Raw genomic sequence first — 23,465 nt, 5'->3', positions numbered from 1 at the left:
AGGAGCTCTCAGTAAGAATCCGGTTTTGATTAAGCTTTTGGAAAGCAGAGTGCTGCTGGCTTTCTTGGGCCTCAGCCCTCAGGGCCCAGAAAGGTTTCGCGTATAAGGACCGCTCGGGTTGGCGTATTTTGCAGGTACGGTCAGGCGGCCCTGCTGTTATTAGCGGTTTGGGATCCTACGGATCAGCAAGTTGTTGTTGCTCCATCTCTCGGCCCAGCAGTGAGTATTTTTGTTGTCGTGCAGCGGTTGGGACCCACTGTTCGGGTCTCATGCTCAGTTCATCCACTCGAAATGGCTGCAGCCAGACCTGGAGGGGGCCGCACCACCCAGCCAGGAGTGGAAGCTGGAGCAGGACGTGGCAGCCTGCATGGGCCATGGCTGACCTCCCAGAATAATCCCTGCGCTTCATGGGCAGCACTGTTCCCATGGCTCAGCACCCTAAAAGGCCTTTTATGTCTTTGACATACAAAAAACTAGAACTCTTAGTTCCAAAATGATGCTTTTTATTAGACCAACTGGAAAATGGCAAGAAAATTGCCCTTGCACACTTTGGCTGCATGAGCTTGTTCCCCCCTTTCTGCTCACTCTAAACCCGAAGGGTGTACAGTTGGGAGTGTAGGGCCCATGGGGGAGGACTACACCTCCCAGCATGCCTTGCTCCACCTCCCCCGGGCAGGGCGGGAGTCGTAGTCTCGTTGACCCTCTGTCCTGCACTGCACGCCGGGAGATGCAGTCCTCGGGGGTTGGGACGCGACCGAGGACAAGGCTCTCGCGAGAGCTCCGCTTGCCTCGCGAGGCGAGCTGGTTTTTTCAAACCGGCCAATGAGGAGGCTGCTGTGGCTCGAACGGACCAATGGCGGAGCGGAGCAGCGGGAAATTTAAATCCCGCCGGGGGCGGGGCCGTGGCTGAGGGGCGGGGTTGGCAGCAAAGTGCTCGGCGGGTCAGTGCGGCGGCGGCCAGCGCGCGGAGCGGAGCTGTGTTGAGGTGCGGGCCGGGGCCGGGGCCGGGGCCGGGGCCGGGGCCGGGGGGTCCTGCGGCTCTCCCTTGTTCTCACCCCCCCCCCCCCCCCCGCTCCCTTCCAGGTCTGCCTCTTGCATCCGTGCTGCCTGCGACGCCCCGACCGGCCCAGATGTCCGCCAACGAGAACGCCAGCGCGGCCGCGGCCCGGCTGAACCGCTTCAAGAACAAGGGCAAGGACACGACGGTGAGCGCCGGCCTGGGCAGGAGGCGTCGCTTGGTTTTGGGGTCTTTTTTTGTCGTTGCTGTTGTTTTTTAACTTTTTTTAAAGCGCCGCTTTAAAGATTAAAAACAAAAGTGACAATTTCCTTTTCCCCTCAGGAAATGCGGCGGCGGCGTATCGAAGTCAACGTGGAGTTGAGGAAAGCCAAGAAAGATGACCAGATGCTTAAAAGAAGAAATGTCAGCACTTTACCGGACGACGCCACTTCGCCTCTGCAGGAAAACAGGGGCAATCAGGTACCAGCAGCCTCGGTTTCGTAGGCTTCAGGGCTGGAAGGGACCTCGGGAGATCGGCGAGTGCAGCCCCCCGCCCCATGGTCAGGAAGTCAGCCGGGGTCAAAGGGTCCCAGCAGGATAAGCATCCAAAAGTGTCTCTCCAATTGCAACAGGTTACGGCTTACTCCGGACTAGGGCTGGTCTTTCTCTTGGCACTGAAAATCTTACGTGTACAGCGACTCCTCGCTAAATGTAGTCGCGTTCCTGAAAAATGCGACGTTTGATCAGATTGCGCCGCAGTAGTGACCTGCAGCCAAATGACATTATAACCGAACAACTTTGAACAAACGTGTTTTCTAATAGATCAGCAGCGTAGTAGCAAAACCACGTCAACCGGGGCGAGGTTAAGTGAGGAGTACCTGTACTTGGGAAGAGCATGCGCCAACTGCAGGGGCCTCCTCAGCCTGGCGAAGGGTTTTTAAATCCGAAAGTTTGGTAAAAGATATTTTCCAACTATTTTAAGCTGGTCTAATAAAGGATAGTGGATTCACCCAAAGAACCTTGAGTACCTGTACGGCACCGTATTTAGACCTGGTGCCTTACACATGATGTCAAAAGCACAACACCATAGGTCCTTACCAAAGCAGAGAGAAACTTCTTACAAAGTTTCTACTCCTACCATAGTTCTTAAAACTGTTCCTATCCCACGGACAGGTCTGTGCACACTGGTCTGTGGAAGAAATAGTCAAAGGAATTAGCAGTAGCAACACGGAACTTCAGTTGCAGGCTACGCAGGCCGCAAGGTAAGCGACTTGGTGTAAGTGTCATTTAGTGACTGGGGATAAGGAACGGGGTTTAACTCCGCAGAGCAAAAGCACCAGACATAAAGCTGAGATTTTGGCAAGTTAATATTGGGCAAATATTGCTAATAGTAAATAAATAATGCTGTATTATCTGGCCTCAGGTAAGTAAACGAGTTCTCTGAGCAGCAGTCAGTATTCAAGGGACTGAGCGTAAATGGAATTACACAAGCTCTGTGATCTCTGAATATTTAGAGGTGTCCTCTGAGCATGAGACTTAACCTGGCACTTGAACTGTACTTTTCCTTCTGTCTCATGGTCTTACAAGTGACATGGATGTTGGAAGTGTCAGATTTTTTTTTTATCCTCGGCTCTGTAGAGGTGGTGGGTATTGCAATTTATTTGTAAGGCTAGGATATGAGATACTAGTGCTAAGGAGCATTCCCTCAGCTTAATGCATGAAAGTGGAGGTGAATGAGGGAGAAAGCATCCTAGAGTGTTGGTTCCAAATATAGCATAATAGTTGAAGTTTGAAAAGTCCTGCACAATGATGTAGGAGGATGATTACCTGAGATGGTAGTGCAGTTTCTGGCAGTTATTGCCATTTACTTCAAGCAGTTCCAGTGCATTATTACTCTTCCACAACCATGTAGCTTAGCTTAATTTCAGATTTTTTTTTAACAGTTTCAATACAAAGCTGGATCTGTCAAAAGCAGTCTTTAAACTACTTAATGTAGTGTTCAGCTAGTCTTTATTGAACTTCTTTGGATGTTTGCCACTGTTGGAGGGATATCTTTTAAAGTAAAACTTGAGTCTTATGTTGACTAAATTGGAATCCACTGTTCAGGTTGTAGTAGACAAAAAAAAAAAAAAATAACTCCCTGTGTTTGTTTCTGTCTTAGGAAACTGCTGTCCAGAGAGAAACAGCCCCCCATAGACAACATAATTCGGGCTGGCTTGATCCCCAAGCTCGTCTCCTTTTTAGGGAGAGCAGACTGTAGCCCTATTCAGTTTGAATCTGCTTGGGCACTTACTAACATTGCTTCTGGCACGTCGGAGCAAACAAAGGCTGTAGTCGATGGTGGAGCCATACCAGCTTTTATCTCCCTGTTGGCTTCTCCTCATACTCACATCAGTGAACAGGCTGTGTGGGCTTTAGGAAACATAGCAGGTATGTCAGTGTGCTGCACTTGCATTATTTTCAGGCCAATTAATTTATGAGGGAAAGTCACTGGGACCCAGAGTTTCAAAACTGTTCATGTCTTCCCTGCCTAATATGCAGAACTCTTCCAAAAATCTGAACCTGGGTGTCTAGCAAAAAAAGCCTGGAACACAAACAAGGAGTGGGTCAGCTACAGCTGCTTGTCTTTTGGCTAGCAGTTGTATCTACTACGACTTCTAGCAGGACTTGGTAACCTACGGGGTGTTGCTATTTGACAGGACTCTTCTATCTTAGTGCTGTCTGATCTTTAAAGTCTTCTGAGGAAATTCTGCTTAATCCTGAAACTGAAATATGTGAGAGAGGGGGCCTTTTGGGAGGAGATAACACATTACTTTGTGAATGCTAGGTCATCAAAGGAGTACACTAGCAAACCACATCATACTGGTGTCTGAGTTCTAGACTTAGTGGAACTTTGTATTTTATACTTGAATCCCAGCAAGTCTTCAAATAAAATTGTTGCTGCAAAGTCGTCTTAATGCTACAATGACTGCTTTGTGTACTTAAGAGGAGGAATTTGTGCTATAATTGACACATTTCAGCCAGCATCTCTCACTTTTATATCAAATGACAAACTAAAGATTTCAGCTTCTAAAAACTGGATTAAAATAGCATTCTAAAAGTAACTAAATTGGTGCCTTATTATTGAAGAAATGGCAAGAGGTGGATATCAAGTATGTTTTAAAGTTTTCCATCAACTCTTACTATTTGTCTACTTGTTGAAATCCCCTCTAAATCAAATCACCGACTGTTTCAGGTTCAGTGCTGTACTGCCTGGTAAAATGCAGTTTTATAAAGGAGTGGGTTATATTTGTGTGTAGACTGTAAACTGTTGCTTGACACTTCCTGTTATTGACATGGATCTCTCTTCTGGCTTTCAGGTGATGGTTCTGCCTACAGGGACTTAGTTATTAAATATGGTGCAATTGACCCACTGCTGGCTCTTCTTGCTGTTCCTGATCTCTCTTCTCTAGCAGTAAGTATGCATCATGAATTAAGTCATTGCTGTATCAGTTCATTGCCTCAGATCATTAAATCCATCTGAAGAAGAAGCTAATAAAAATTGTGTGCTGCTTCTTCAGTCAGGATACCTGCGCAATGCTACCTGGACCATTTCAAACCTGTGCCGTAATAAGAATCCTGCACCACCCATAGATGCTGTTGAGCAGATTCTTCCCACTTTAGTTCGTCTACTGCACCACAACGACCATGAGGTTTTGGCTGACACGTGCTGGGCGGTTTCCTACCTTACAGATGGTTCTAATGATAGAATTGAAGTAGTAGTGAAAACTGGACTCGTGCCACAACTTGTGAAGCTCCTGGGATGTGCTGAACTGCCAATAGTGGTAAGATCATAGCAAGTAGAAATACCTTGAGCCCATAATTCTTTGGCTGTTGAGCGATTTAAAGGATAAAACAATGAACAGAAGTGGCTACAAAACAACAGTGAGCTACTTCAGGGAGCTGAAAGAATGTCTGTAAAATATGGGTGACTTCTGCAGAGACAGGAGTTCAAAAACTACTGGAAAGTCTTCCTCTGAAGTATGGAGGAACTTTGCATGAGAACTTCACTCATCCGTAACATTTATGGTAGTGTTCTCTGCAGCTGGCAGTTGCAAAAAAAGTAGTTGGCTAAATGTCATTGTAGTCCAATTGAGTCTTAAAGTCTGGAATGTTGTGTCATAATCCATGCTTTCAAATTTGGTCACTTGTTTCAGTTAGGTAATCGGAACAGGCTGTCAGTGATGGTACTTGCTAATGCCCATTAGAATGGCTGCCCTACCAGGGGCAGTATTTGATAATGAAACCTAGTAAAGGAGCAAGGGAATCCCAAAACTAGTATTAATGCTGTTAGAGTCTGGGTTCTAGGCATCCAACTTCATGTTTACTCCTTCCTCTAGCACTTGTCCAAAGTCCCAGCGTAGACATTAGCCTCAGCATCTGCCTCACTTGGACTGTTTTAAATTTGTTCGGTAAAGTGAATGCAAAGGTCTTCTGTGGAACATGATTTCTTAACTATATGTGCTAGTAGTAATAACTGGGTGGCTTTGTCCTTTAGGTATTACAACTAACAGTTACAAATAGTACAATGTAACTTAATGGGTTTTTTTAAATAGACTCCTTCATTAAGAGCCATAGGAAACATTGTCACGGGCACTGATGAGCAAACGCAGCTTGTTATTGATTCAGGAGCACTAGCTGTCTTCCCAAGCCTGCTCAGTCACCACAAAAACAACATTCAGAAAGAAGCAGCGTGGACCATGTCCAACATCACTGCTGGACGTCAGGACCAGATCCAGCAAGTTATAGATCATGGACTTGTTCCATTTCTTATTGGAGTGCTGAGAAAGGTAAAATCTAACTTCCTTTACATAGTTAGAATCTTAAATTGAGGTTGAAGACCCATCTCTGGCTCATGTTGACAGATTATATATAAGGGTGACAGCTGTTAACTAGAGTTGTGCAAAGCTTCGGGTGCTGATTCAATTCGGAGGAGATTCAGCCCGATTCATTGGCCAAATCTCCAAATCCAAATAGGTTCAGGGGACCAAATTAAAAGGTCTGAATAGATTCAGAGCTCTCCGAGTCTTCGGAAAAGATTCAGAGAGCTTTGACTCGGTCAGTCCCTGGTGGCTGCAGCAGGAAGCTGGAGCTGGACTCAGAACTGGTAAGTAGGAGGTGGGGAATCCCAACCCCTGCCCACCCCAGCTCCCAGCCCTTTACAAAAAAGCCCCAACTCACCACGTGCTGCAGGGCGGGGGGTGATACCTGCTGCCCCACACTGCATGGGGGCATCTGCACAAGCCCCCTGCCTTGGCTCTGGCCCATTAAGAGAAAAAAAATGAGGAAAAACCCCAGGATTTGCTATTCCTGGAGCAGCCTTGGGGCTCTGGGGGGCTAGTGCAGAGCTCCCCACATGGTGGGGAGCAGCGGGGATCACCCCCCACCGGGCAGCAACAATAAGTCCCCAGGGGGTTTTGTCTTTTTTTTACTTAAAGGGCTGGAACTGGGGCGGGAGGCTCATGACCGAGCCCCCCTTGCAGCATGGAGCACTGTGGGGACAGCAGGAGTCGCCCCCTGCCTGGTAGCACCCGACGAATCGGAGGGTTTTTTTTCTAAATGTGGGAGCTAGGGCAGGCGGGGCAGCCACTGCCAAACTGGAAGAGTGGGCAAGGGATGGGCCTGCATGATTCGGAGATTCAGCAGGAGCCGAATCTCCAAATTGGATTCAGCCAAATAAATTTGGGAATGATTCAAATTACCAAATAGAATCACTGTCCTCCGAATTGGCTGAATCTGAAGTGAATATTAGCTGCTTCTCATAGTCCTACTGTTAATGGCTTAAGTTACTTTAGTCAAAGCTCTTGCATGTAGAGCAAACAGTATATTTTACTCAAACGTTTGGCATCTTTGTCATGATCTTAGTCTGTAAACCTTGAGCATAGCTCATTTCATACTGTCCAAAATACCACAGGCACTCTTGCATATAGAAAGACCACAGTGGTCTTGGGAGCATAAGCACTAATAACTACATATCCTTCTCTTACTTTTTGAAACAGGGGGATTTCAAGTCACAAAAAGAAGCAGTATGGGCTGTAACCAACTATACAAGTGGTGGAACAATTGACCAGATCATATATCTTGTTCAGGCTGGTGCTCTAGAACCATTATTGAATCTCTTGTCAGCTAAGGACAGCAAAACTGTACTAGTTATTCTGGATGCTGTTTCTAATATTTTCTCGGTAAGTAGACCAAGGACAATCCACTGTGGCCTATCATATAACAATTTAACTGTTATTCCAGTAATTGGTGACTGGGGTTTATCAGAGAAGTCTTCCTTAGCACGTTTTGTTCCATTCATTTCAGTTGTCAGTGCCATCTATAGAGTTATGGTATAGTAGTTTGTCTTGATTGCATTAGGAACAAGGCTACAGTTCTTGGCTACTAAACTTGTTTTCACTGTCTAAAAAGCTGCATGCTCCAAGCAGGAAGAAATCTTACCTGATAAACAGCCAGTTTGCTGTAGTAACCAAGTGTGCTATCTTCTAGCACAGCATACCTGCAGCAGTATTGTTACTAGACCTTAACAAGTAATTCTCTGCAGGCTGCCGAGAAAATTGGTGAGACTGAAAAACTCTGTCTCATGATCGAGGAATGTGGAGGTCTAGACAGAATTGAAGCTCTCCAGTCTCATGAAAATGAACAGGTGTACAAGGCCTCCTCAAGCCTGATTGAGAAGTACTTCTCAGCAGAGGTGAGTAACTGAAAGAGCATTAAATAAGGTTTGTTTGTTTGTTTCGTTTCGTTTCTGGTTCTTTTTTTTAGCTCGTCTTCACATAATAATGTTTCAACCTTTTAAAGCATTTGTTTGTTTCATACATCTTTCCTTCTCTTGTAGGAAGAGGAAGACCAAAATGTTGTGCCAGACTCTACTGCAGATGGCTACACCTTCCAGATTCAGGGCAGTGCTCCTGACACTTTCAACTTTTAGATTTTGTCTGTACTGCAGCTAACCTCATCTGAGTACCTCTTCTACTTGTCTTAATGTCTTCGCTAATCTTTTTTTACTGTCTTTTTCTATGTGACTTGTAAGGTAGCACTTTGTACGATTGAAGCATACTTGAACAGTTCAAACGTGTACATACATGAATCTTACTGTAAATTTCAATCTTTCTTGAAGTACGCCTGTAAATACTGTAATTCCAGTTTCCTACGTATTAATGTGATTTCAGCATAGATCTTGGCTAATATTCCAAATAGCCTTGAGGCTATAAGAGTAGATGCAGGCATTGGTTTTTATTTTTTTTTGTGGTGTTATATCCTTGTGGGTGCAGAGAATTTGGGAAAAGAGTATAAATTGGTGCAACTTTTTCTCTTACTATGCACCAAGTAGCTTGTCATGGTGAAGTCATCAATAATGTGAACAAGCTTTTAAAGAAAATCTGTGTTCAAAGGTCAATAAAGTGGTATAGGAACACAACTTGGACTGTGTAGAGTGCCTCTTTTTTTCTCCCCCCCCCCCAACAGAAAATGTGGCAAACTTAATGTGCAAATGAGGGTAAGAATAAGTAGTCTTGGTAAGCACCCTCTTCCTCCTAAGGTCAGGGTAGAAGAATGGGTTCTTAATCTACTTTGACTGGCATACTGCAACAAAATTCAGTATTCTCAACCAGGGTGCTGGAGATTAAGCAGATAAGATAAGCAAATAAGCTGGCTCAGGCTTATCCCTGGGGGGGGTGGGGTGGAAATCATCCAGCCTGAATGCAAGAAGGTAATATGTAGAAACAAGTCTGGCTTTTCTTTGTTTCTTAAATTTGATGTCATTCAGTTCACAAGACTCCATTGAAGGGGGGGACCTTAAGTCTAATGAAGAGGGGGAGGGGTATCCAAAAAAAGGTTGAGAACCAATGTAGTATACAATGGGTCTAAGTGGCGGGAACTCAACAACTACCTGAAGTTGGAGCACTTTTACAGCTCAACTCTTGGTTACTTCACATATTGACTGTCAAGGACTTGGAACATTGCTGCATAACATGGAGTTTAACAAAGTTCCTTTTTGTTTGGTGCTGTTGGGGTGTTTATACATGTACCACAGGAGAAGGAGGGCACTTTAATTAGAGTGGCTCCGAGAGCTGGAGTGTCATGTATCAGCATCCCCGCACTTGCAAATGGTGTTGGAGCACTTTAACTAGTTTTGAAGCATGGGGGCACTGATATGAGACCTTGGAGTGAGTGGAGTGTGGTAATTAACACGTTCCAACAGACTCGATTTTAATCAAGCCTGCTCCAACGCACTGTAATTACAGAGTAGTGTTGGAGCAGCTTTGCTGCTCATGTCTAAGGGCCCTTGCTGTTCTAAGCTTGGCTACTCCACCTGTGACTGCCAAGGACTTAGTTGACATAATATTGCTGCATAAAATGGAGTTTAACAAAGTTCAGTGTTTGGTGCTGTTACCAGTTGTCTTGTTTCACCTCCAGTCAACCTCAGACCCACTCCAAGGGGCAGATTCTAGACTATGGGCAAATGCTCCAAGTGCAGCAAATTTAAGGTTAGGCTGAGTACAGAGCATCTGATGGATAGTAGCTGTCTGTCCATTCTTTGTTTGAGGTTTAGCTTTCTCTTTCTGCAGGATGAGTGAGTAAATAAGTATGTTGCAGTAGCTGCTCCCTGGTAGGCTGGAGAAATGTGATGCCATGGCTGCCATTCTTTCAGCATCCTTAGTGGTGAGCCTTTGAATTGTTATCAAACCTCTAGTGTGAGTGCATGGGAAAGGAAAACAATGCTGTATGTACAACGCTGCTTCTTTGATGGTTGACATGTTAAGTGTCCTAAATTGGAATCTTGTTCTGGTGAATGAAAAAAATGTACAGTTAAGCCTGGAAAATTCCTTGTTACAGATACATATAGGCTGCATTGAAATCACTGTGATGCAAGAGTGACCTGGAGGATAGCAGTTTGAGTAACTTTTTCTTGTCAAAAGTAGCTTGGCTAGCACAGTAGGTTTTCTATGCCTGAAGAAGGGTGATTGCACCCAAAAGCTTGCAACAGTTTTTTTTCCAACAACTCAGTTGGTCTAATGAAAGATATCGCATCCACTCGGAGAACCTTGCCTACAGTAGACTGAAGTATTTGTGGACTTTTAGTCTTTTATTTAGTCTCCTGTACTACTGAAAGGTGTCATTTGAATATAATGCAACATATCCAGTTTCTTGTTGACTTAAGAACTAAAACCCCAAGTTTGGAGGGGGGGAGGCAGGAGTTGAATGCATAATAAATTATCTGCTTCTGGTGATGGAACTACAAAAGCATCATACATGCAAGCAAAGTTAAATGTCTTTGTCTGCATCTGGAAAGTCATCTTACAGTCGGCAGAAAAGTCAGGTATCTCTGCAGGAAATTAACATAATACAAATAGGAGGAACATTTAATGTTATGTGCAATTTTATTTTGGTTTACACTTCCAGATACGGGCATGTTGAATAATGGGGCTTTCACCTAGCTTTGCAACTGGCTTCTGTAGCCAGTTTGAACTTTTTAAAGAAAAAACCTTGCTGTAGGTATGATGGAATGCTAGAGGCTGCTAACAGACTTCAGCTGTTCAGGAAATACTCTAAATTACTGCTTGCTCTAGAGAATATGAGCAAGGCCAGCAACGTGGAATGTGTTACTCTTGGTTCGAAAATGTAACTTAAGAATTTAGTGCTGACTCCAATTCAGAGCGGTTCTCCCTGTTATCTTTCTCCCACTGCACCTTCATTTACTGTTAAAATGATCCACCTCTTACTGTTGAAATTAAAGCAGTCCTAAAACCCAGTATATCTAAATTGCCTTTCTCTTCAGCTTTCTGGGTTCTAGCACTTTAAGGGCTGAAAGGGGTAAGTCAGGTTTTCGGATAGTAACTTTTATAATGCTAAACCTGAACTGTGTGTGATAATGTTTTAGTGACCTACTTCTCATGTAGATGTACATTGGAACTTAACCACGTGTTGTGTGTCCATCTCTCAGCCACAAATAGTTGACTATATTTGTAAACTGAATCAGTGTGTGATCACTTGGTCTCAAGCTGGTGTGCAAGACTTGCTCGCATTGGCTCTGTAATCTTTCCTGCTTCACCACCTGTTACTGCTGCATCTGCTAGGAGTTGCGCATTCCTGTTAAAGATGACCTGGTAGAATTGTTGAGACTTGATGTAATGAAGAACAGGTGGACTTTAACCTAGCTTATAGATGGGGACCTACTTAATTTGTGACAGCTGCCTCCAGATTGCATGGTCCTGGTGTGGTGTTGGGTGCCACTTTCACGGCAGAATGCAGTGTCCCATCCTGTCCCCACCACCCATGCCTCTGGCTGAGGGGCCACAGAAGTCCCATCTTTCCTTGGAGACTGGCAGATATCTCCAGGGAGGGGTGGGATTTTCAAGGCCCTTTGGCCAGAGCTGTGAGGGGCCCTCCCACCACGCACTGCTGCAAAAATCTCACCCCGTCTTCCAGGACACCAGGACTTCCCACCTCTGTTTACCAGTCCTCCCTGGCACCCCCAGCTTGCTGGCCATCTTCCCACTTTTTTGTGATGCCTGCATCTTTTCACGGAGGACCTACCAAATTTGTGTTTGTTTTTTTTCACAACCTTGTGAATGTGGTAGGTTCCTCATTACAGCAATTGTTTGAACTTGACATTTGCATTTAGTAACACTTGGCCAATAAAATCTTGATTGCTCCATTATTGAAAAGCCCTAATAAAGATAAGATAATGGCATACAATTCAGGCTTTAGTTTTCAATCTCTTCACCTCTCCTTTATTCAGAAAGCTGGATGTCTTTTATCCTTGGAAGTTTTTAGAAGGATAAACTTCTGAATATGCATTGAGTGCAAGTGGTTCTGATGTTATAGTACTGTATTGTGGTGTTTTAAGACTTCATAAGCCAGCTAGGCGTGGGGCTAGTTCATGTTTGAATGCGTGTGTTATCAGGCAGTATTGATGGTTCAGTAGGTGGCACTGTTTTGCTTCCACTTGCCTGGCATGGGGGTGCAGGGCACTGTATACTTGTAGGGAAAGTTTAATGCATGATCAGCAAAAAATGGTTTGTAATCCTGTTAGGGATAGAGGGGGTGTTAGCACAGGTTTTGTTTAGCCTAGTTCACATCACTGTACAGATTTCCCCCATCCTGCAGCCCACACCACCATAAATTCAATTTTAAATATTTGGCTTGCTGTTTTCAGGACACCCTGAAAATGGTAGGTCCAGGCAAGCTTGATATCCTTGCTATAAGGACCTTCCAAGTTCTCAACATGAACAATGCTCTAGAGATGCCCAAAGGATTTATACCTTCCTGCTTTATGCGCAAAGGATTTACACCTTCCTGCTTTATGCTTGTGAAAGATATTGGTACTTAAAGTCTGCCCAGGCAGTATGGTCTCATCAGTGTTGTATCTGATGTTCTGGGATACGTACATAACTATTATGCAATGCAGATTTCCCCACTGAAGTCTAAACTGAGTTCAGATTCTCTACCTCTCAACTTACTACTGTCCCCACCCTGGTTCAGAACAGAGGGAGGGTGGAACAGCTCCTTCCTGTTTCCAAACCTTCCACTTCTTCCTAAATGCTTATAAAAGAAAGACCTTAGGTGCCAAAACCCTCAAATATTTCTTCTTTGGGGTTCATCTTATCATTTAACCCTCCATTACTATCATTTAGGGGGAGGGTTTGTTTAAATTATGAAATGGAGCGTACTGAAAATCTGATGCTTTATTAGAGTACTTATGAATGTTAGTTTAAAAAATACTTCTGGCTTCTGAGGACAATATCCTTTAATGTTACTTTGTCATATGTTTTGGGTTTCATCTGTGTTGTAGGATTTGGGGCCATGCTTGTGGTCATAGGCTATGTATGAAGTGTTCCACTAGAGGATGCTATCATCAATCCCAAACATCTTTTCATTCACTTCTTAACAGGTTGATGGCTCTTGCAGGGCGGTCAGGCAAGCGTGTTAAACTCTTTCTCTAAATGCATTGGGGAGACTGAGGGAGAACCTCTTGAGGGATCCATATCGTGTCTAATTTAATAGAAATAACAAGAATTCTTTGATGCATTTAATTGACGCAACAAAAAATAACGTTCCTTTTTTAAGTGTAATATTGCCTAATTTACTTAACATCCAGGGAAAATATCCCCTGCTCTTTGCAATAATTGCATGGGAACAGACTTGCATTTAAACTTTTTTAACACTGTTTGCTTAGTGTTTATATAAAGCAAAGAGTATCTGGGGTATCTGCTGAATGGTATTGACCTGCTTCTACTTTTACTTTTATTTTCTTTAGTAGAAATATTCAACATATCTAGCCCATGGGATGAGACTGCAAATTTTCCTCAGGTTGTTTTTGTGGCTCCACAATTTAATTAGTAGAGGAATAAAATCTTTTTATATTCAAGAATAAAGTGTCTGTTGCAGAATCCCTGCCCTGTCCACTTTGTGACTCACCTCCGAGAAGCCTTGCTTTTCAGAAGCGCGTGCCTGGACAAGTGGGGATTAGCAGAGGCGATTATGTTTTGGGTGAGTAACTTCCCTAGAAGGAGAATATCCAGATGTTCCACTTCTGAGGTTGGGGTCACAAATGCCTATTAAGATGGTCACTGAAGCCATGCTTCCCCACTCACCAAATTGGGAGTCGTATCCTCATTCTGTCGGGCTGGCTGCTTTTGGAGATGCAGGATACTGGCTAATGGATTGCTGGTATGATTCAATTTGGCAGTACCTATGTACTAAAAAAAACAATACTTTTTTGGCAAATGGGCTTGCATGTAGATGCTACCACTTTCCCTTTCTGCAGAGAGAAGGGAAGGTTTGAGTCTGAAGTCTCTGCTGAAGTTTCTCCACTTCTAAAATTGGGGGTAGGAGAATGCCAGCCGAACCATTTAGGCAGCAAGTGGAAGGTTTGGAAACAGGAAGGAGCTGTTGCACTGACTTTCTTGGCTTACTTCCTAGCCTAGTTGGGTCTGTAAAAAGTGCTAAGCATTTTAGTTCTGTTCAGTAACGTGTCCTTTCAGTAAAGGCCCCATCCACTGGGCCAGAGTGAAGGAACTCCTTTCAATTATCACCTGAAAAGGGATTCTAACTAGGTGTAATGGGATGAGAGAAAGCACAAGGAAAATCTATTTCTGAATGTCAGAAAAAAATTATTGCCAGTCAGGTGCATTAGCCCGTGAAATACTCTTCCAAGTGACGTGGCAACAGCACCTTCCTATAGGATGTTTAAATTAGATTGAACAAGAAGAAACGGCTCGGCAGTGACTGGTGGAGGGATTACAAATGAGCAGCTGGTCTCTTCTGTCTTGGTGTTCTCAATATCCCCATATGGGCACACTGAGATTCAAGAAGGTTATCTGCACTTAATCCTGGGCAAAGCTAGGCATTGAACCCCTAAGTCCTAATTTCCATTTCCTTCCTTTAACCAATAAACCTAATCATCTCATCGTGGAAGGTAGATGTGGTAAGCCTTATTACATCATCCCTTTGCCCAGGATAGGACTGGACCAGGATACATGACATCTGTGATCTGAGGGGAAGCTGTGGCCTAATGATCTGAACACAAGATTGAGTGTCAAGAAAATGCTTGCTGTTTGGGGGACAGTGGTTACTGTCTTTACTTTATCTTACTCAAAGTAAAAGTAAAATATAAAGATCAATCCTGGCTCTTGAAATCTAATTTTGAGAGGAATGTATTGACTCTCACTTAAATCTAACCAGACTCGCATTAACTTTTTTATGTAGGGGTTGGGCACCTAAAAGTAACTTGCTCTGAAGGAGATGCATTGGAAAATGAGGCTCAGGCTGGGTAGGTATTAAGACCGGCACCTAGCTCCTACTATGTTTAACTGAGCCGAGTACCTAACTCCTCTTAAAATCCAGCCAGAGCGTATCTAGAAGAAAAGCACTTGACCTGTTGAGATGTGAATCTGTCCACAATGGGAGAGCTTGCTTTCCTTTCCATTGATCCCTATATGGCATGGCACTGACCCCAGAGTGGGGCGGAGTGTAAGTACACAGATGGCTAGAAGGGGTTCATTTTCTGCACATTTCCATAGCAGTTCATGTGGAGGACGGGTCACTGGATTCCAGTCCAGTTTCTGACTGCAGAGCGCTGTCCATCTCAGACAGACTCCAGGCAACGGACACTTTTCCACAGAAGCCAGGACGGTTCATGGAAGAGTGGTGGCCTCCTTCCAATTTGGAGGTCGCCTGCTGCCCAGGGGGGAAAGGAGTCTGGGATTTAAAGGGATGGGAGGAGGAGAACAATTCTAAGATGGTGGAGAAAAGGAGTGTTAGTTTCTTAAAGTTGATCTTTCATGGCCAAATTAAAATATACTAATTGCATAAGATGGTGGGCTAAATCCACAAGTAAGGTATGCGTTACACATCTGGAAGAGAGTCTTCACTGATGGGATTGAGACCCTAAAGGTCAAATCCTGACTCAGCTGAAAAGCACTGGGAGTCTTGGCATTGGCTGTAGTAAGGTTAACTTCACTACAAGGGTCAGGAAAAAGTGTCAAGGTGCTCAATTTTTATGTTGCACCTTCCTACAGTGTGCCCTACAGTGTTACCTTTAATGCTTTATGACCAGTATCTGAATATGACTTTTATTTTTTAAATAGATTACTAGGGTGATGGAAGAGATCCTCATTCGGTCTCTGGGACGGAGTCTCGGTAGACCTCAAACGTTCTGTATTGTATACCAGGTCATGTACAGGTTCAAAGCAGTGTAAGAGTTGCAATCCCATGGGTGTACAGCTATGTTTTACAGGCACATGGAAGAGTGGACGTACTGGTGGTATCAGAAAATCTTGAATCATCTCCAAGGTACTTTTCCATCATCCAAATCACTTCATTTTTACCCGCTATGTAAAACAGATGTAAAAATAGCTCTTTTATCAGTGGATGGCCACATAGATCTGGGCTGCAGAGGCCCCATTCCATTCAAAGCAATCCTGTGAAATCATTCTCAGAGTGCTGCTGTTAATCAGAAGCAGCAATTTAATGTTACATCCCCATGCCTCCCCACCCCTTCCCCCACTGCTCCCCTGTCCCAATCCAGAGCAGGAAACAACACTTGGCCAGAACTCAACCGTCTGACTCTTTTGGATAGACTCTCTAGGAATGGGGAGGGACTTGAATTCCCTCCATGTGTCATTTCCTTCCCCCTAATGGCTAGAAAAATAACATTGTTGTAGTCTCTAGAACTTACAAAAGGAGAGGACAAAAAAAAAATCCACTTGCATTTCTTTCAGAAGGGCAGGGTTACACAATTTGAGTCAGAATGGGCAGATCTCTGTCTCCCATGTAGAAAAAGTATAAAGGGTGAAGTTCTCCCTTCTGTACTACTAGAAAATATCTCTGGATTGGGACCAGGGTTGGACTAGAGAGGAGGAGAATAAGGTGTGTGAGATCTGAATAGTTGGGAGAGAGGATGGTGGGGTGGGGAACAGCCACGACATTTAAGCCCAGAAGGAATGGAGTATCTGGTGAGTGTCTGGTGAAAACAGTTGTTCATAGCAAATAAATCATCTTGAAAATGAGAGTTAACTAACACCAAGTGGATCATTCAGGCCATCCCCTGCAGCCAAGGCATATTGTTCCCCATGGTGCCTTCTATGCTTTGTCCAGACTGGTTTTAAAATATTTTGTCAGGTATAACCAATAGCACATGCCTGCAGTTTAAATTGTGTTGAGAGCGCCAGCTTTTATCTCCTACAAAGCACTGTAGATTTGCAGTGGTCGGTCTAAGTGAAGTGTTCCTTAGTTACAAACAAAAAAATACACATTTTAATCCCAGGAATAAGCATTAGAAAACATTCTACCAAAACAACGACCTTACTTGTAGCTAGGAATTAGCTGCCTTTACTGAATGTGGCTTAGACATGACAACATAATGCCTTTCTAGCAAAGTTTTGTAGCAGCGAAATTGTGAAAGGCACTTTTACAGAACAAACAAGAGACCACTTGCTTCAAAGCCACGTGATCTGATCCTGAAGTCCTGATCGTACTGGGCTCTGACTGCAGATCTGACTGCAAGATCAAGGCCTGCATTTTGTCTGTAGGTGCTGGTATTAATACATAAATAGGCTGTTTTGCATTTCAGTTCCATTTCTCAGTGGGCTACCCATAGTATTGAGGTAGGATCAGAGGTATATGGGATGAGATGCATAGCTTCTGCTTCAGATTCCATTTAACACTAACTGGTCTCTTGACATTAAATGTCTATGGGTCTTCTGCCTGACTTGCAATCCCCATTGTAGATTCATTCTTAAATTACAAGTGTAATTTAACTGAACTAGGCTAGACATCACTGTTTTCACTACATACTTGGTAGTGAGACCATAGAAGCACATCCAGCACTACAAAATAACAGGTAATTGGGCAGGTCTCTTCTAAATCACTTGCACATTTGGATGGTTGGATGATGTTGTCTAATGTCAAGTACATAAGAAGCTTATACAGACTATAGGATATGTTAATGGATCATATGATATTATTATAAAATGCTGCTGATTTGGGAGAAAGTGAAAGGGAAACTGCATCTTGTTATAATCGATTCCACTGTGCTTTACTGCAGCGCTGCATCATAGGTTCTATTTTTGGTTACAGACACTGAAGTTTTGAATGTACATCTAAGTCGTCAACACTGTATGTGTGTATATAAATGTAATTTTAATGTGGTGGTTCATACCTTTGGCAGTTAGCTTGGGTTCCATTTCCAACACTTACAATTTTGTCTTGCACCTTAATTCACACCACTTCACATTCAAGTAATTCCACTTCTCCATTATGAGGCTACAACAATACTTTCATACTTCCTGGGGTTATGATGTCTAGTTACCTATTGTCAAGTGCTTTAAGGTATTGCTGTACTAAGTATACTATATTGTGATTCAGATCATTCCTCCTGAACTTAAATCTCAGGAGGCATTTCTCACAACATCCACATGCAAAATTGTCAGTGACCTAAAGGATCTATTTTCTCTAGACAGAATGAAGGAGCCACCTTAGGCTCCTTCATCTGAAACCACGACCTTACTGCTGGGATTCTGTTTAGTTCGGTATGGTGTGTTTGGTGATGACCAGCACTGCAGGCTTCAGGAGAAGATGCATAGTCCCCTCCTGGGTAGACTTGGAATAACAGCTGTACTTTTAAATTCTCACTTAGTCCTTGATAACTTTCCTCTGCCCCTAAATTATGAGATTCTGTCCCTACTGTTCAGACCCCACATGGAGCACCTCAACAGTCACTGCTCAAGAAGGCATGATTTACCTTCCCTCATTGTAGATGGGTAATCAAATACCTTTGGCCTTCCTCTGAAGCATTCAATAGCAGCCACTGTTTAAAGCAGGGTACAGAACTAGACAGACCAAGAGTCTGACTTCGTACAGCATTCCTGATTTTAAAGTGTACAAAAAGTCTAGATTTGATGCATCAATTCCAAGGCTTGGTGGAATTAAGGCTTTAAATTCTGATTTTATTTTTTTTTTTATTTTTTTTTTTTAATAACATCTACTTTTTGAAACTGGTGGTGAAGAATGACAGTGTAGAAGATATTAGGGGAAGACTAATGTCCCTGAATGTTTGAATACTCTGGAGTAGTAGAAAACTGGTTCAAACTGGTTCATGTCAACTGTGCTAAAGAATCGTTCACACCAGTTGTCTCCCTGATAATGCTTAATTTTTTCAAAGTTACACTCTGCAGAAAATATATACTTTGTCAAGCTAACTTGCATCTGGCCTGGAACTAGACGCTGCTGGTGCAATGGTAAGGTAAATTGCTTATACATCCGCCTTACTGACAGGATGCTGTGGCTTACTCCAGAAGATGTCAAGTTTTTATCAACCCTTTTGTACCAAACAAAAGTGCAGGACCTGATTCTGTAGCTGCTCAGTTCACAAGGAAATAGAAAAAGTACTTGCAGATAAGTTAAAAAATCAGGTCCATAATTCTGAGATAAGTCAAAATAGCTTTTATTATAGTATATACAAATTTCACCTTGATCACAGCATTGAGAAATTAGCTTAGTGGCATTACTATCATTACTTTACAGAAGATACAACAGAGGTAAAGAAAGGATAAAGTTTCCATTTTCAGGACTTCAGTATAAGTTGTGAGTGCTCAGTATTTGTAGAAACTGAGACTGGATGTTCCCCAAGATGGGCACCTAAAGCCAATGGCTGTCGTTGCAAATATTTACCCAGACAATTTGACTAGAGTTAGGTAGAACTAATCCTGGTCCAATGGAGTCAATGAGGCCAAATCACCTCTCAAACAGAGGCTCTATCATTTTGACTTCCCTGGAGTCACTGAGTTACACTGGGAAAGCGGAGAAGGGAATCAACTCCTCATTTCAATGGATAAAGAATCACATCCAGAAGGAGGCAAAAGTAGGAAGTGGTTTATGATCCTAGGCCATGGGACCACTCTTGAGAAAGTAAATTGGTTTTTATGCATCCTGATTTGCTCTAAGCTCACTTTACAAACATTTTGCAAAGATCACCACTGAAGCGCTGGTTCTGAAAATGCAACAGCATCATAGAGGCAAAGAAGCATGGTGTCTTGATCTGGGCCACACACAAGCACACGGGTTTATACTGGTGTTAATGAGAGCAGAATTTCTCTTGGCTGCTGTCAGTTCAAAGATGGGACAATACTTGCATCTTAGATGGAGCTTAGTTTCCCAGCAGTAATAAAAGACTGTGTTGCATCTGGGTAGCCTGTAGCAATGCTGCCTGCTCTTTAAAGAGTCCTCCTTTGCCATTTTATGGAGTATTTTACTCTGCCATTTTATGGAGTATTTTACTCATCAGCAGGACATGATGAGTAAATAAAATTGCTAATGTAGTAAATGGGAATATCTGTTCTTCAATTAATCTGCTATGGATGGACTTACAGAAGTTATCTGAATGACTAACTACTGAAAAATCCTGTGATATGGGGGCTTATGCATTTTTTGTAGCCACAGCTGCAGTCATTTCCCTTCATGAATGTATCATTTCCCCAAGTTGTATCCTGTCTCTCATAGAGCTCTGGTGTCTGCTGCTCCAAGGCTCTGTCCTCTTCTTTCAGCAGCTGGTGGATGGGTGGAGACATCCTTCCTATTTCTTTTTGTGAGACAGCTCCACCGTGCTCTCTAGCCTGAGAAATTGATTGAATCTTGACCTCTTAAACATTGTCTCCGCACACTAAAGGGCGTCTTGGTGGGAAACGGACATTTCAGTCTAGACACTTCAGTTCATTATATGACTTTGATAGAGAAGTATCCCATCTCAGGCTTGCTCTCTGTTCCCCTTTCTAGTCGGGGTGTCAGACCTCTAGCCTGTGTATGTGGGGATGTACATATGTGTATACCTTAACATTACTCAATCCAGCATAATTCTCAGCAGCCAAAACAATGCTTCTAGTAGTTTGCAGAGGAAACTAAGGAGACACATGGGATAAAAACGTCTATTTCTAGGTTTTTCTTTTCTGAAAGGGAGAAGCACATTACACGTGCCTTTAGTGGAGGTGAATTTGGTCCTTCACTCTTGCTACAGAATAGCAGCAGTGAGGATTACAACCAGGACCTTGGAGATGAGGACAACAAGTGTTGGAAAAACACTTGGATTTATAAGTAAAAGTCTGATGGTCTCTGAAAAGACTTTCAGAAGAATATGTTGAAACAACAGAATGCTAAAGCGAAGCTAAGGGAGAGGAGAAGGGCACGGTTCTTATCAGAAGAAATGTCCACTGCTGGTCCAAGTGTCTATGGGGTGGGCTTTGGCTAAGTGAGGTCATAAAAGAAGAGTATTCTGGGTGCCCTGCAGGAACTCAGCTTGTATAAATCATGGAACTTCTTTAGGAGTAAGATAGTACTCAGTAGGTGAATCTACACCTGCAGTTAATGTGGAGCAATAAACTCAGGTGCATATCACACAAAAGTTTATTGTTCCTGGGTGCACCGTTTGAACACGCGACTAGGACCGCAGCACGTTGAGCCAAGTCGGAGAAGTCCCGGCTGGCAGGGGACCGGAGGGGGGTCAGCCTGCCAGCCCAGGACTGCTCCGACCTGGCTCAACATGCTGGGCATCAGCTCTGAAAAATGGCTAAACAATAAATCATTTGGGAAATATCTGTAAATGTAAAGCCGCCTCTTTCTACCTATTGGGAAATTCAAGAATCAGAAATCTTGCTGTGTAAGCCTAGTAATAGCTGTTAGTCGGAGGGAAACTGAAAAGATACCAGCCATGGCATTAGTTGTTCCTCAAGAGGTCATTGGCATCCCTGTTGCTGTGGATGCTATGGATCCATCCATTTTTCTCCTCCTTACGCATTCTGTGTGTCAGGTATCCAGGTTGTAGCTGCACTGGTCTAGAGGAAAAGGCAATCAGGACTCATAGTAGAGATTAGATCTTTTATTAGATCAACAAGATTATAAAAAAATGTTTTAATTAAATTTAAATTAAGTTTCAATTCAAGAATTTTTTTGCAAAAATCTTGTTGGTTTAATAAAAGATACCATCTCTACTATGAGTCCCGATTGCCTTTTACACATTCCATCCCACTCTCGAGACTGTTTCAACCACTAACCTGGCTGGTGATGACTAGATGGAACTCCCTTTTGAGTCTGTCCATGAGGCTGCCATCCAAAAAGTGAGCTGTTGGGTGATACAAGGCACTCCCTTCCCTCTGGATCTGAGCTAGCTACCTCATCTTGAAAGGATTTGTTGCTCAGTGATATCACCCTAGAGTGGAACACAGAACACTGGTCAGGATGTAATGGTAATACTTACATGCTTATATCATAAGATCAGCTCCACTCCAATGTACAGCTTATTTTGAAACTGAGATGCTTTGAAAGCAAAATGAACTTTCTGTTATACATATAAGACTTGATGGAATATCAATTTAATATCTGCATCCTTTCTCTGAGGGCCATGGAGAGCACAAAAAACTCTGGGCCATGGCACTTTCGTGGCATTGTTTTCTTGGATGCAAGTGAAGTTTGCTAGCAGGACCACTTGGTAGCAGCAGTTCTGACTTCCTAAGTAAACAGATCCCTGAACTGCAGCAGCTTTGTGCTTTATAAAGCTTCCTGACCTTGTCATCATTCCTTGCAATGGGATCCTTTACCAGCTGCTGTTCCTCAACTCCTACCCAGTGTTTTTATTTGGGCAAAGGGGACAGTGGACAAGAATGATGGCATTGACTGGCTTGGTGGTGATTCCTGAGAGGCAAGGCTTCATTGGTGATCACCTCTATTGGAATAGATGTGTAGTTGGGAGAGGTGTTGGACAAGCTTTGGGGCACAAAGTACCCCTCATGTCTAAGAGCAGCAGACACAGGCTAAGCTAAGTAACGGACAAACGGCTTATGTTTAACTCCAGTATACATTAAAACAGTAATTTAAAGGATCGGAGGAAGGTTGTGAAGTAGTAGCAAAGAAAGATGATCCAAAGTAGCTTCAAAACAAGGGGGATCTAATTGATTAGACAGTTTACTCATGTAGAGGAACAAGGTAATTCAACAGGGAAAAGGCTCATTATTACCCTTGGAGTGAAGAGAGGTTAGCTGAGATAACAGATAGATTGTAATGAGTTATAAAGCCATTATCTCTGCTTAGTCCATAGTTTTTAGTGTTCAGTAGGCTTATGGATTTTTGTTCCCAGGCCCATCTTTCAGAGGTTAAATTTATCTATTATCTCTCCCACCTATATTGTTCTAATAAAAAGTATCGCTAAAACCTTACCCCCTCATACAGATCTTGGACCACCACATCTACAATACCACCCCAACTATATTATAATACTGATGATCTCTTGCAGAGCTAGTGAATACAGGAGGAGATAAAATGACTATTTTCCTCAGCTCTTCCTTGTCTGTAAAATACCCTGGTGGCATCAAGGTACAGCAAGATATTATCAACAAACACTAGCTAAAGGTTAGAAAATTCATAGCAAAGCTAAAATTCAGTTCTAAAATTAAAATAGGTGAAACAAACTGGATACACCACAAGTAGTGGTTTTACATTTTGTCTTTTTTTTTGTCTGTTTTGCAGTGGTCCGGTAATGTTGCTATCTTAGCAGACTGACTCCTGTTTGCTTTATATAGTGACTTTTAGAAAGTATAATGACTTGGCCATTTCAACTTGCAACAGACTGACTTTAGTCTGACCTTCAATTATATAGACTGAATGTCTGTTGTTTAAAAACAGCCCCCTCCCCAGACACCTAAACTCCCTTTGTGGTAAATATAGCTCCATTGAACTGTTTCTAGTAATATTGTGCATTAGCTGCAAAATTAGCAGACCTATTGGGGCTTATTTGATACAAGGTTTGAAGTCAAAGGGGGTGCAGAATCAAATCCAGTGTTCCTGATTCTCTTCTCCTCTGTTCTAACTCCATTATTCAATGAGCTGCTTCTTGTTTACAGCACAGTGAATTGCTTAATGTGTCACTAGGAAAGAAGAA

General features: G+C 43.0%; 1 protein-coding gene across 1 annotated transcript; it reads left to right on the top strand.

Annotated features, from left to right (window-relative positions):
• Nucleotides 1–912: 912 nt before the first annotated feature.
• Nucleotides 913–8,456, top strand: KPNA2 (karyopherin subunit alpha 2). The gene is made up of 11 exons (XM_090060502.1): nt 913–985; nt 1,084–1,205; nt 1,340–1,477; nt 2,171–2,259; nt 3,159–3,427; nt 4,357–4,451; nt 4,558–4,821; nt 5,593–5,826; nt 7,036–7,218; nt 7,581–7,730; nt 7,875–8,456. The coding sequence occupies exons 2-11, from the start codon at nt 1,131–1,133 to the stop codon at nt 7,965–7,967; spliced, it is 1,590 nt and encodes a 529-aa protein (XP_089916628.1). The 5' UTR covers nt 913–985; nt 1,084–1,130; the 3' UTR covers nt 7,968–8,456.
• Nucleotides 8,457–23,465: the final 15,009 nt, after the last annotated feature.

Source organism: Crocodylus siamensis, chromosome 8, assembly GCF_052110815.1.
Source record: "Crocodylus siamensis isolate JL-2025a chromosome 8, ASM5211081v1, whole genome shotgun sequence".
Classification (NCBI taxonomy): domain Eukaryota; kingdom Metazoa; phylum Chordata; order Crocodylia; family Crocodylidae; genus Crocodylus; species Crocodylus siamensis.
The sequence above is the reverse complement of the archived record's forward strand: the minus strand, read 5'-3'. Positions and strand labels throughout refer to the sequence as shown.

Coding starts and splice junctions, on each gene's coding strand:
- KPNA2 (XM_090060502.1), top strand. CDS start 1,131: ATGTCCGCCAACGAGAACGCCAGCGCGGCCGCGGCCCGGCTGAACCGC. Junction 4,822..5,592: donor GTGCTGAACTGCCAATAGTG/GTAAGATCATAG, acceptor TTTTTTAAATAG/ACTCCTTCATTAAGAGCCAT. Junction 7,731..7,874: donor AGAAGTACTTCTCAGCAGAG/GTGAGTAACTGA, acceptor CTTCTCTTGTAG/GAAGAGGAAGACCAAAATGT.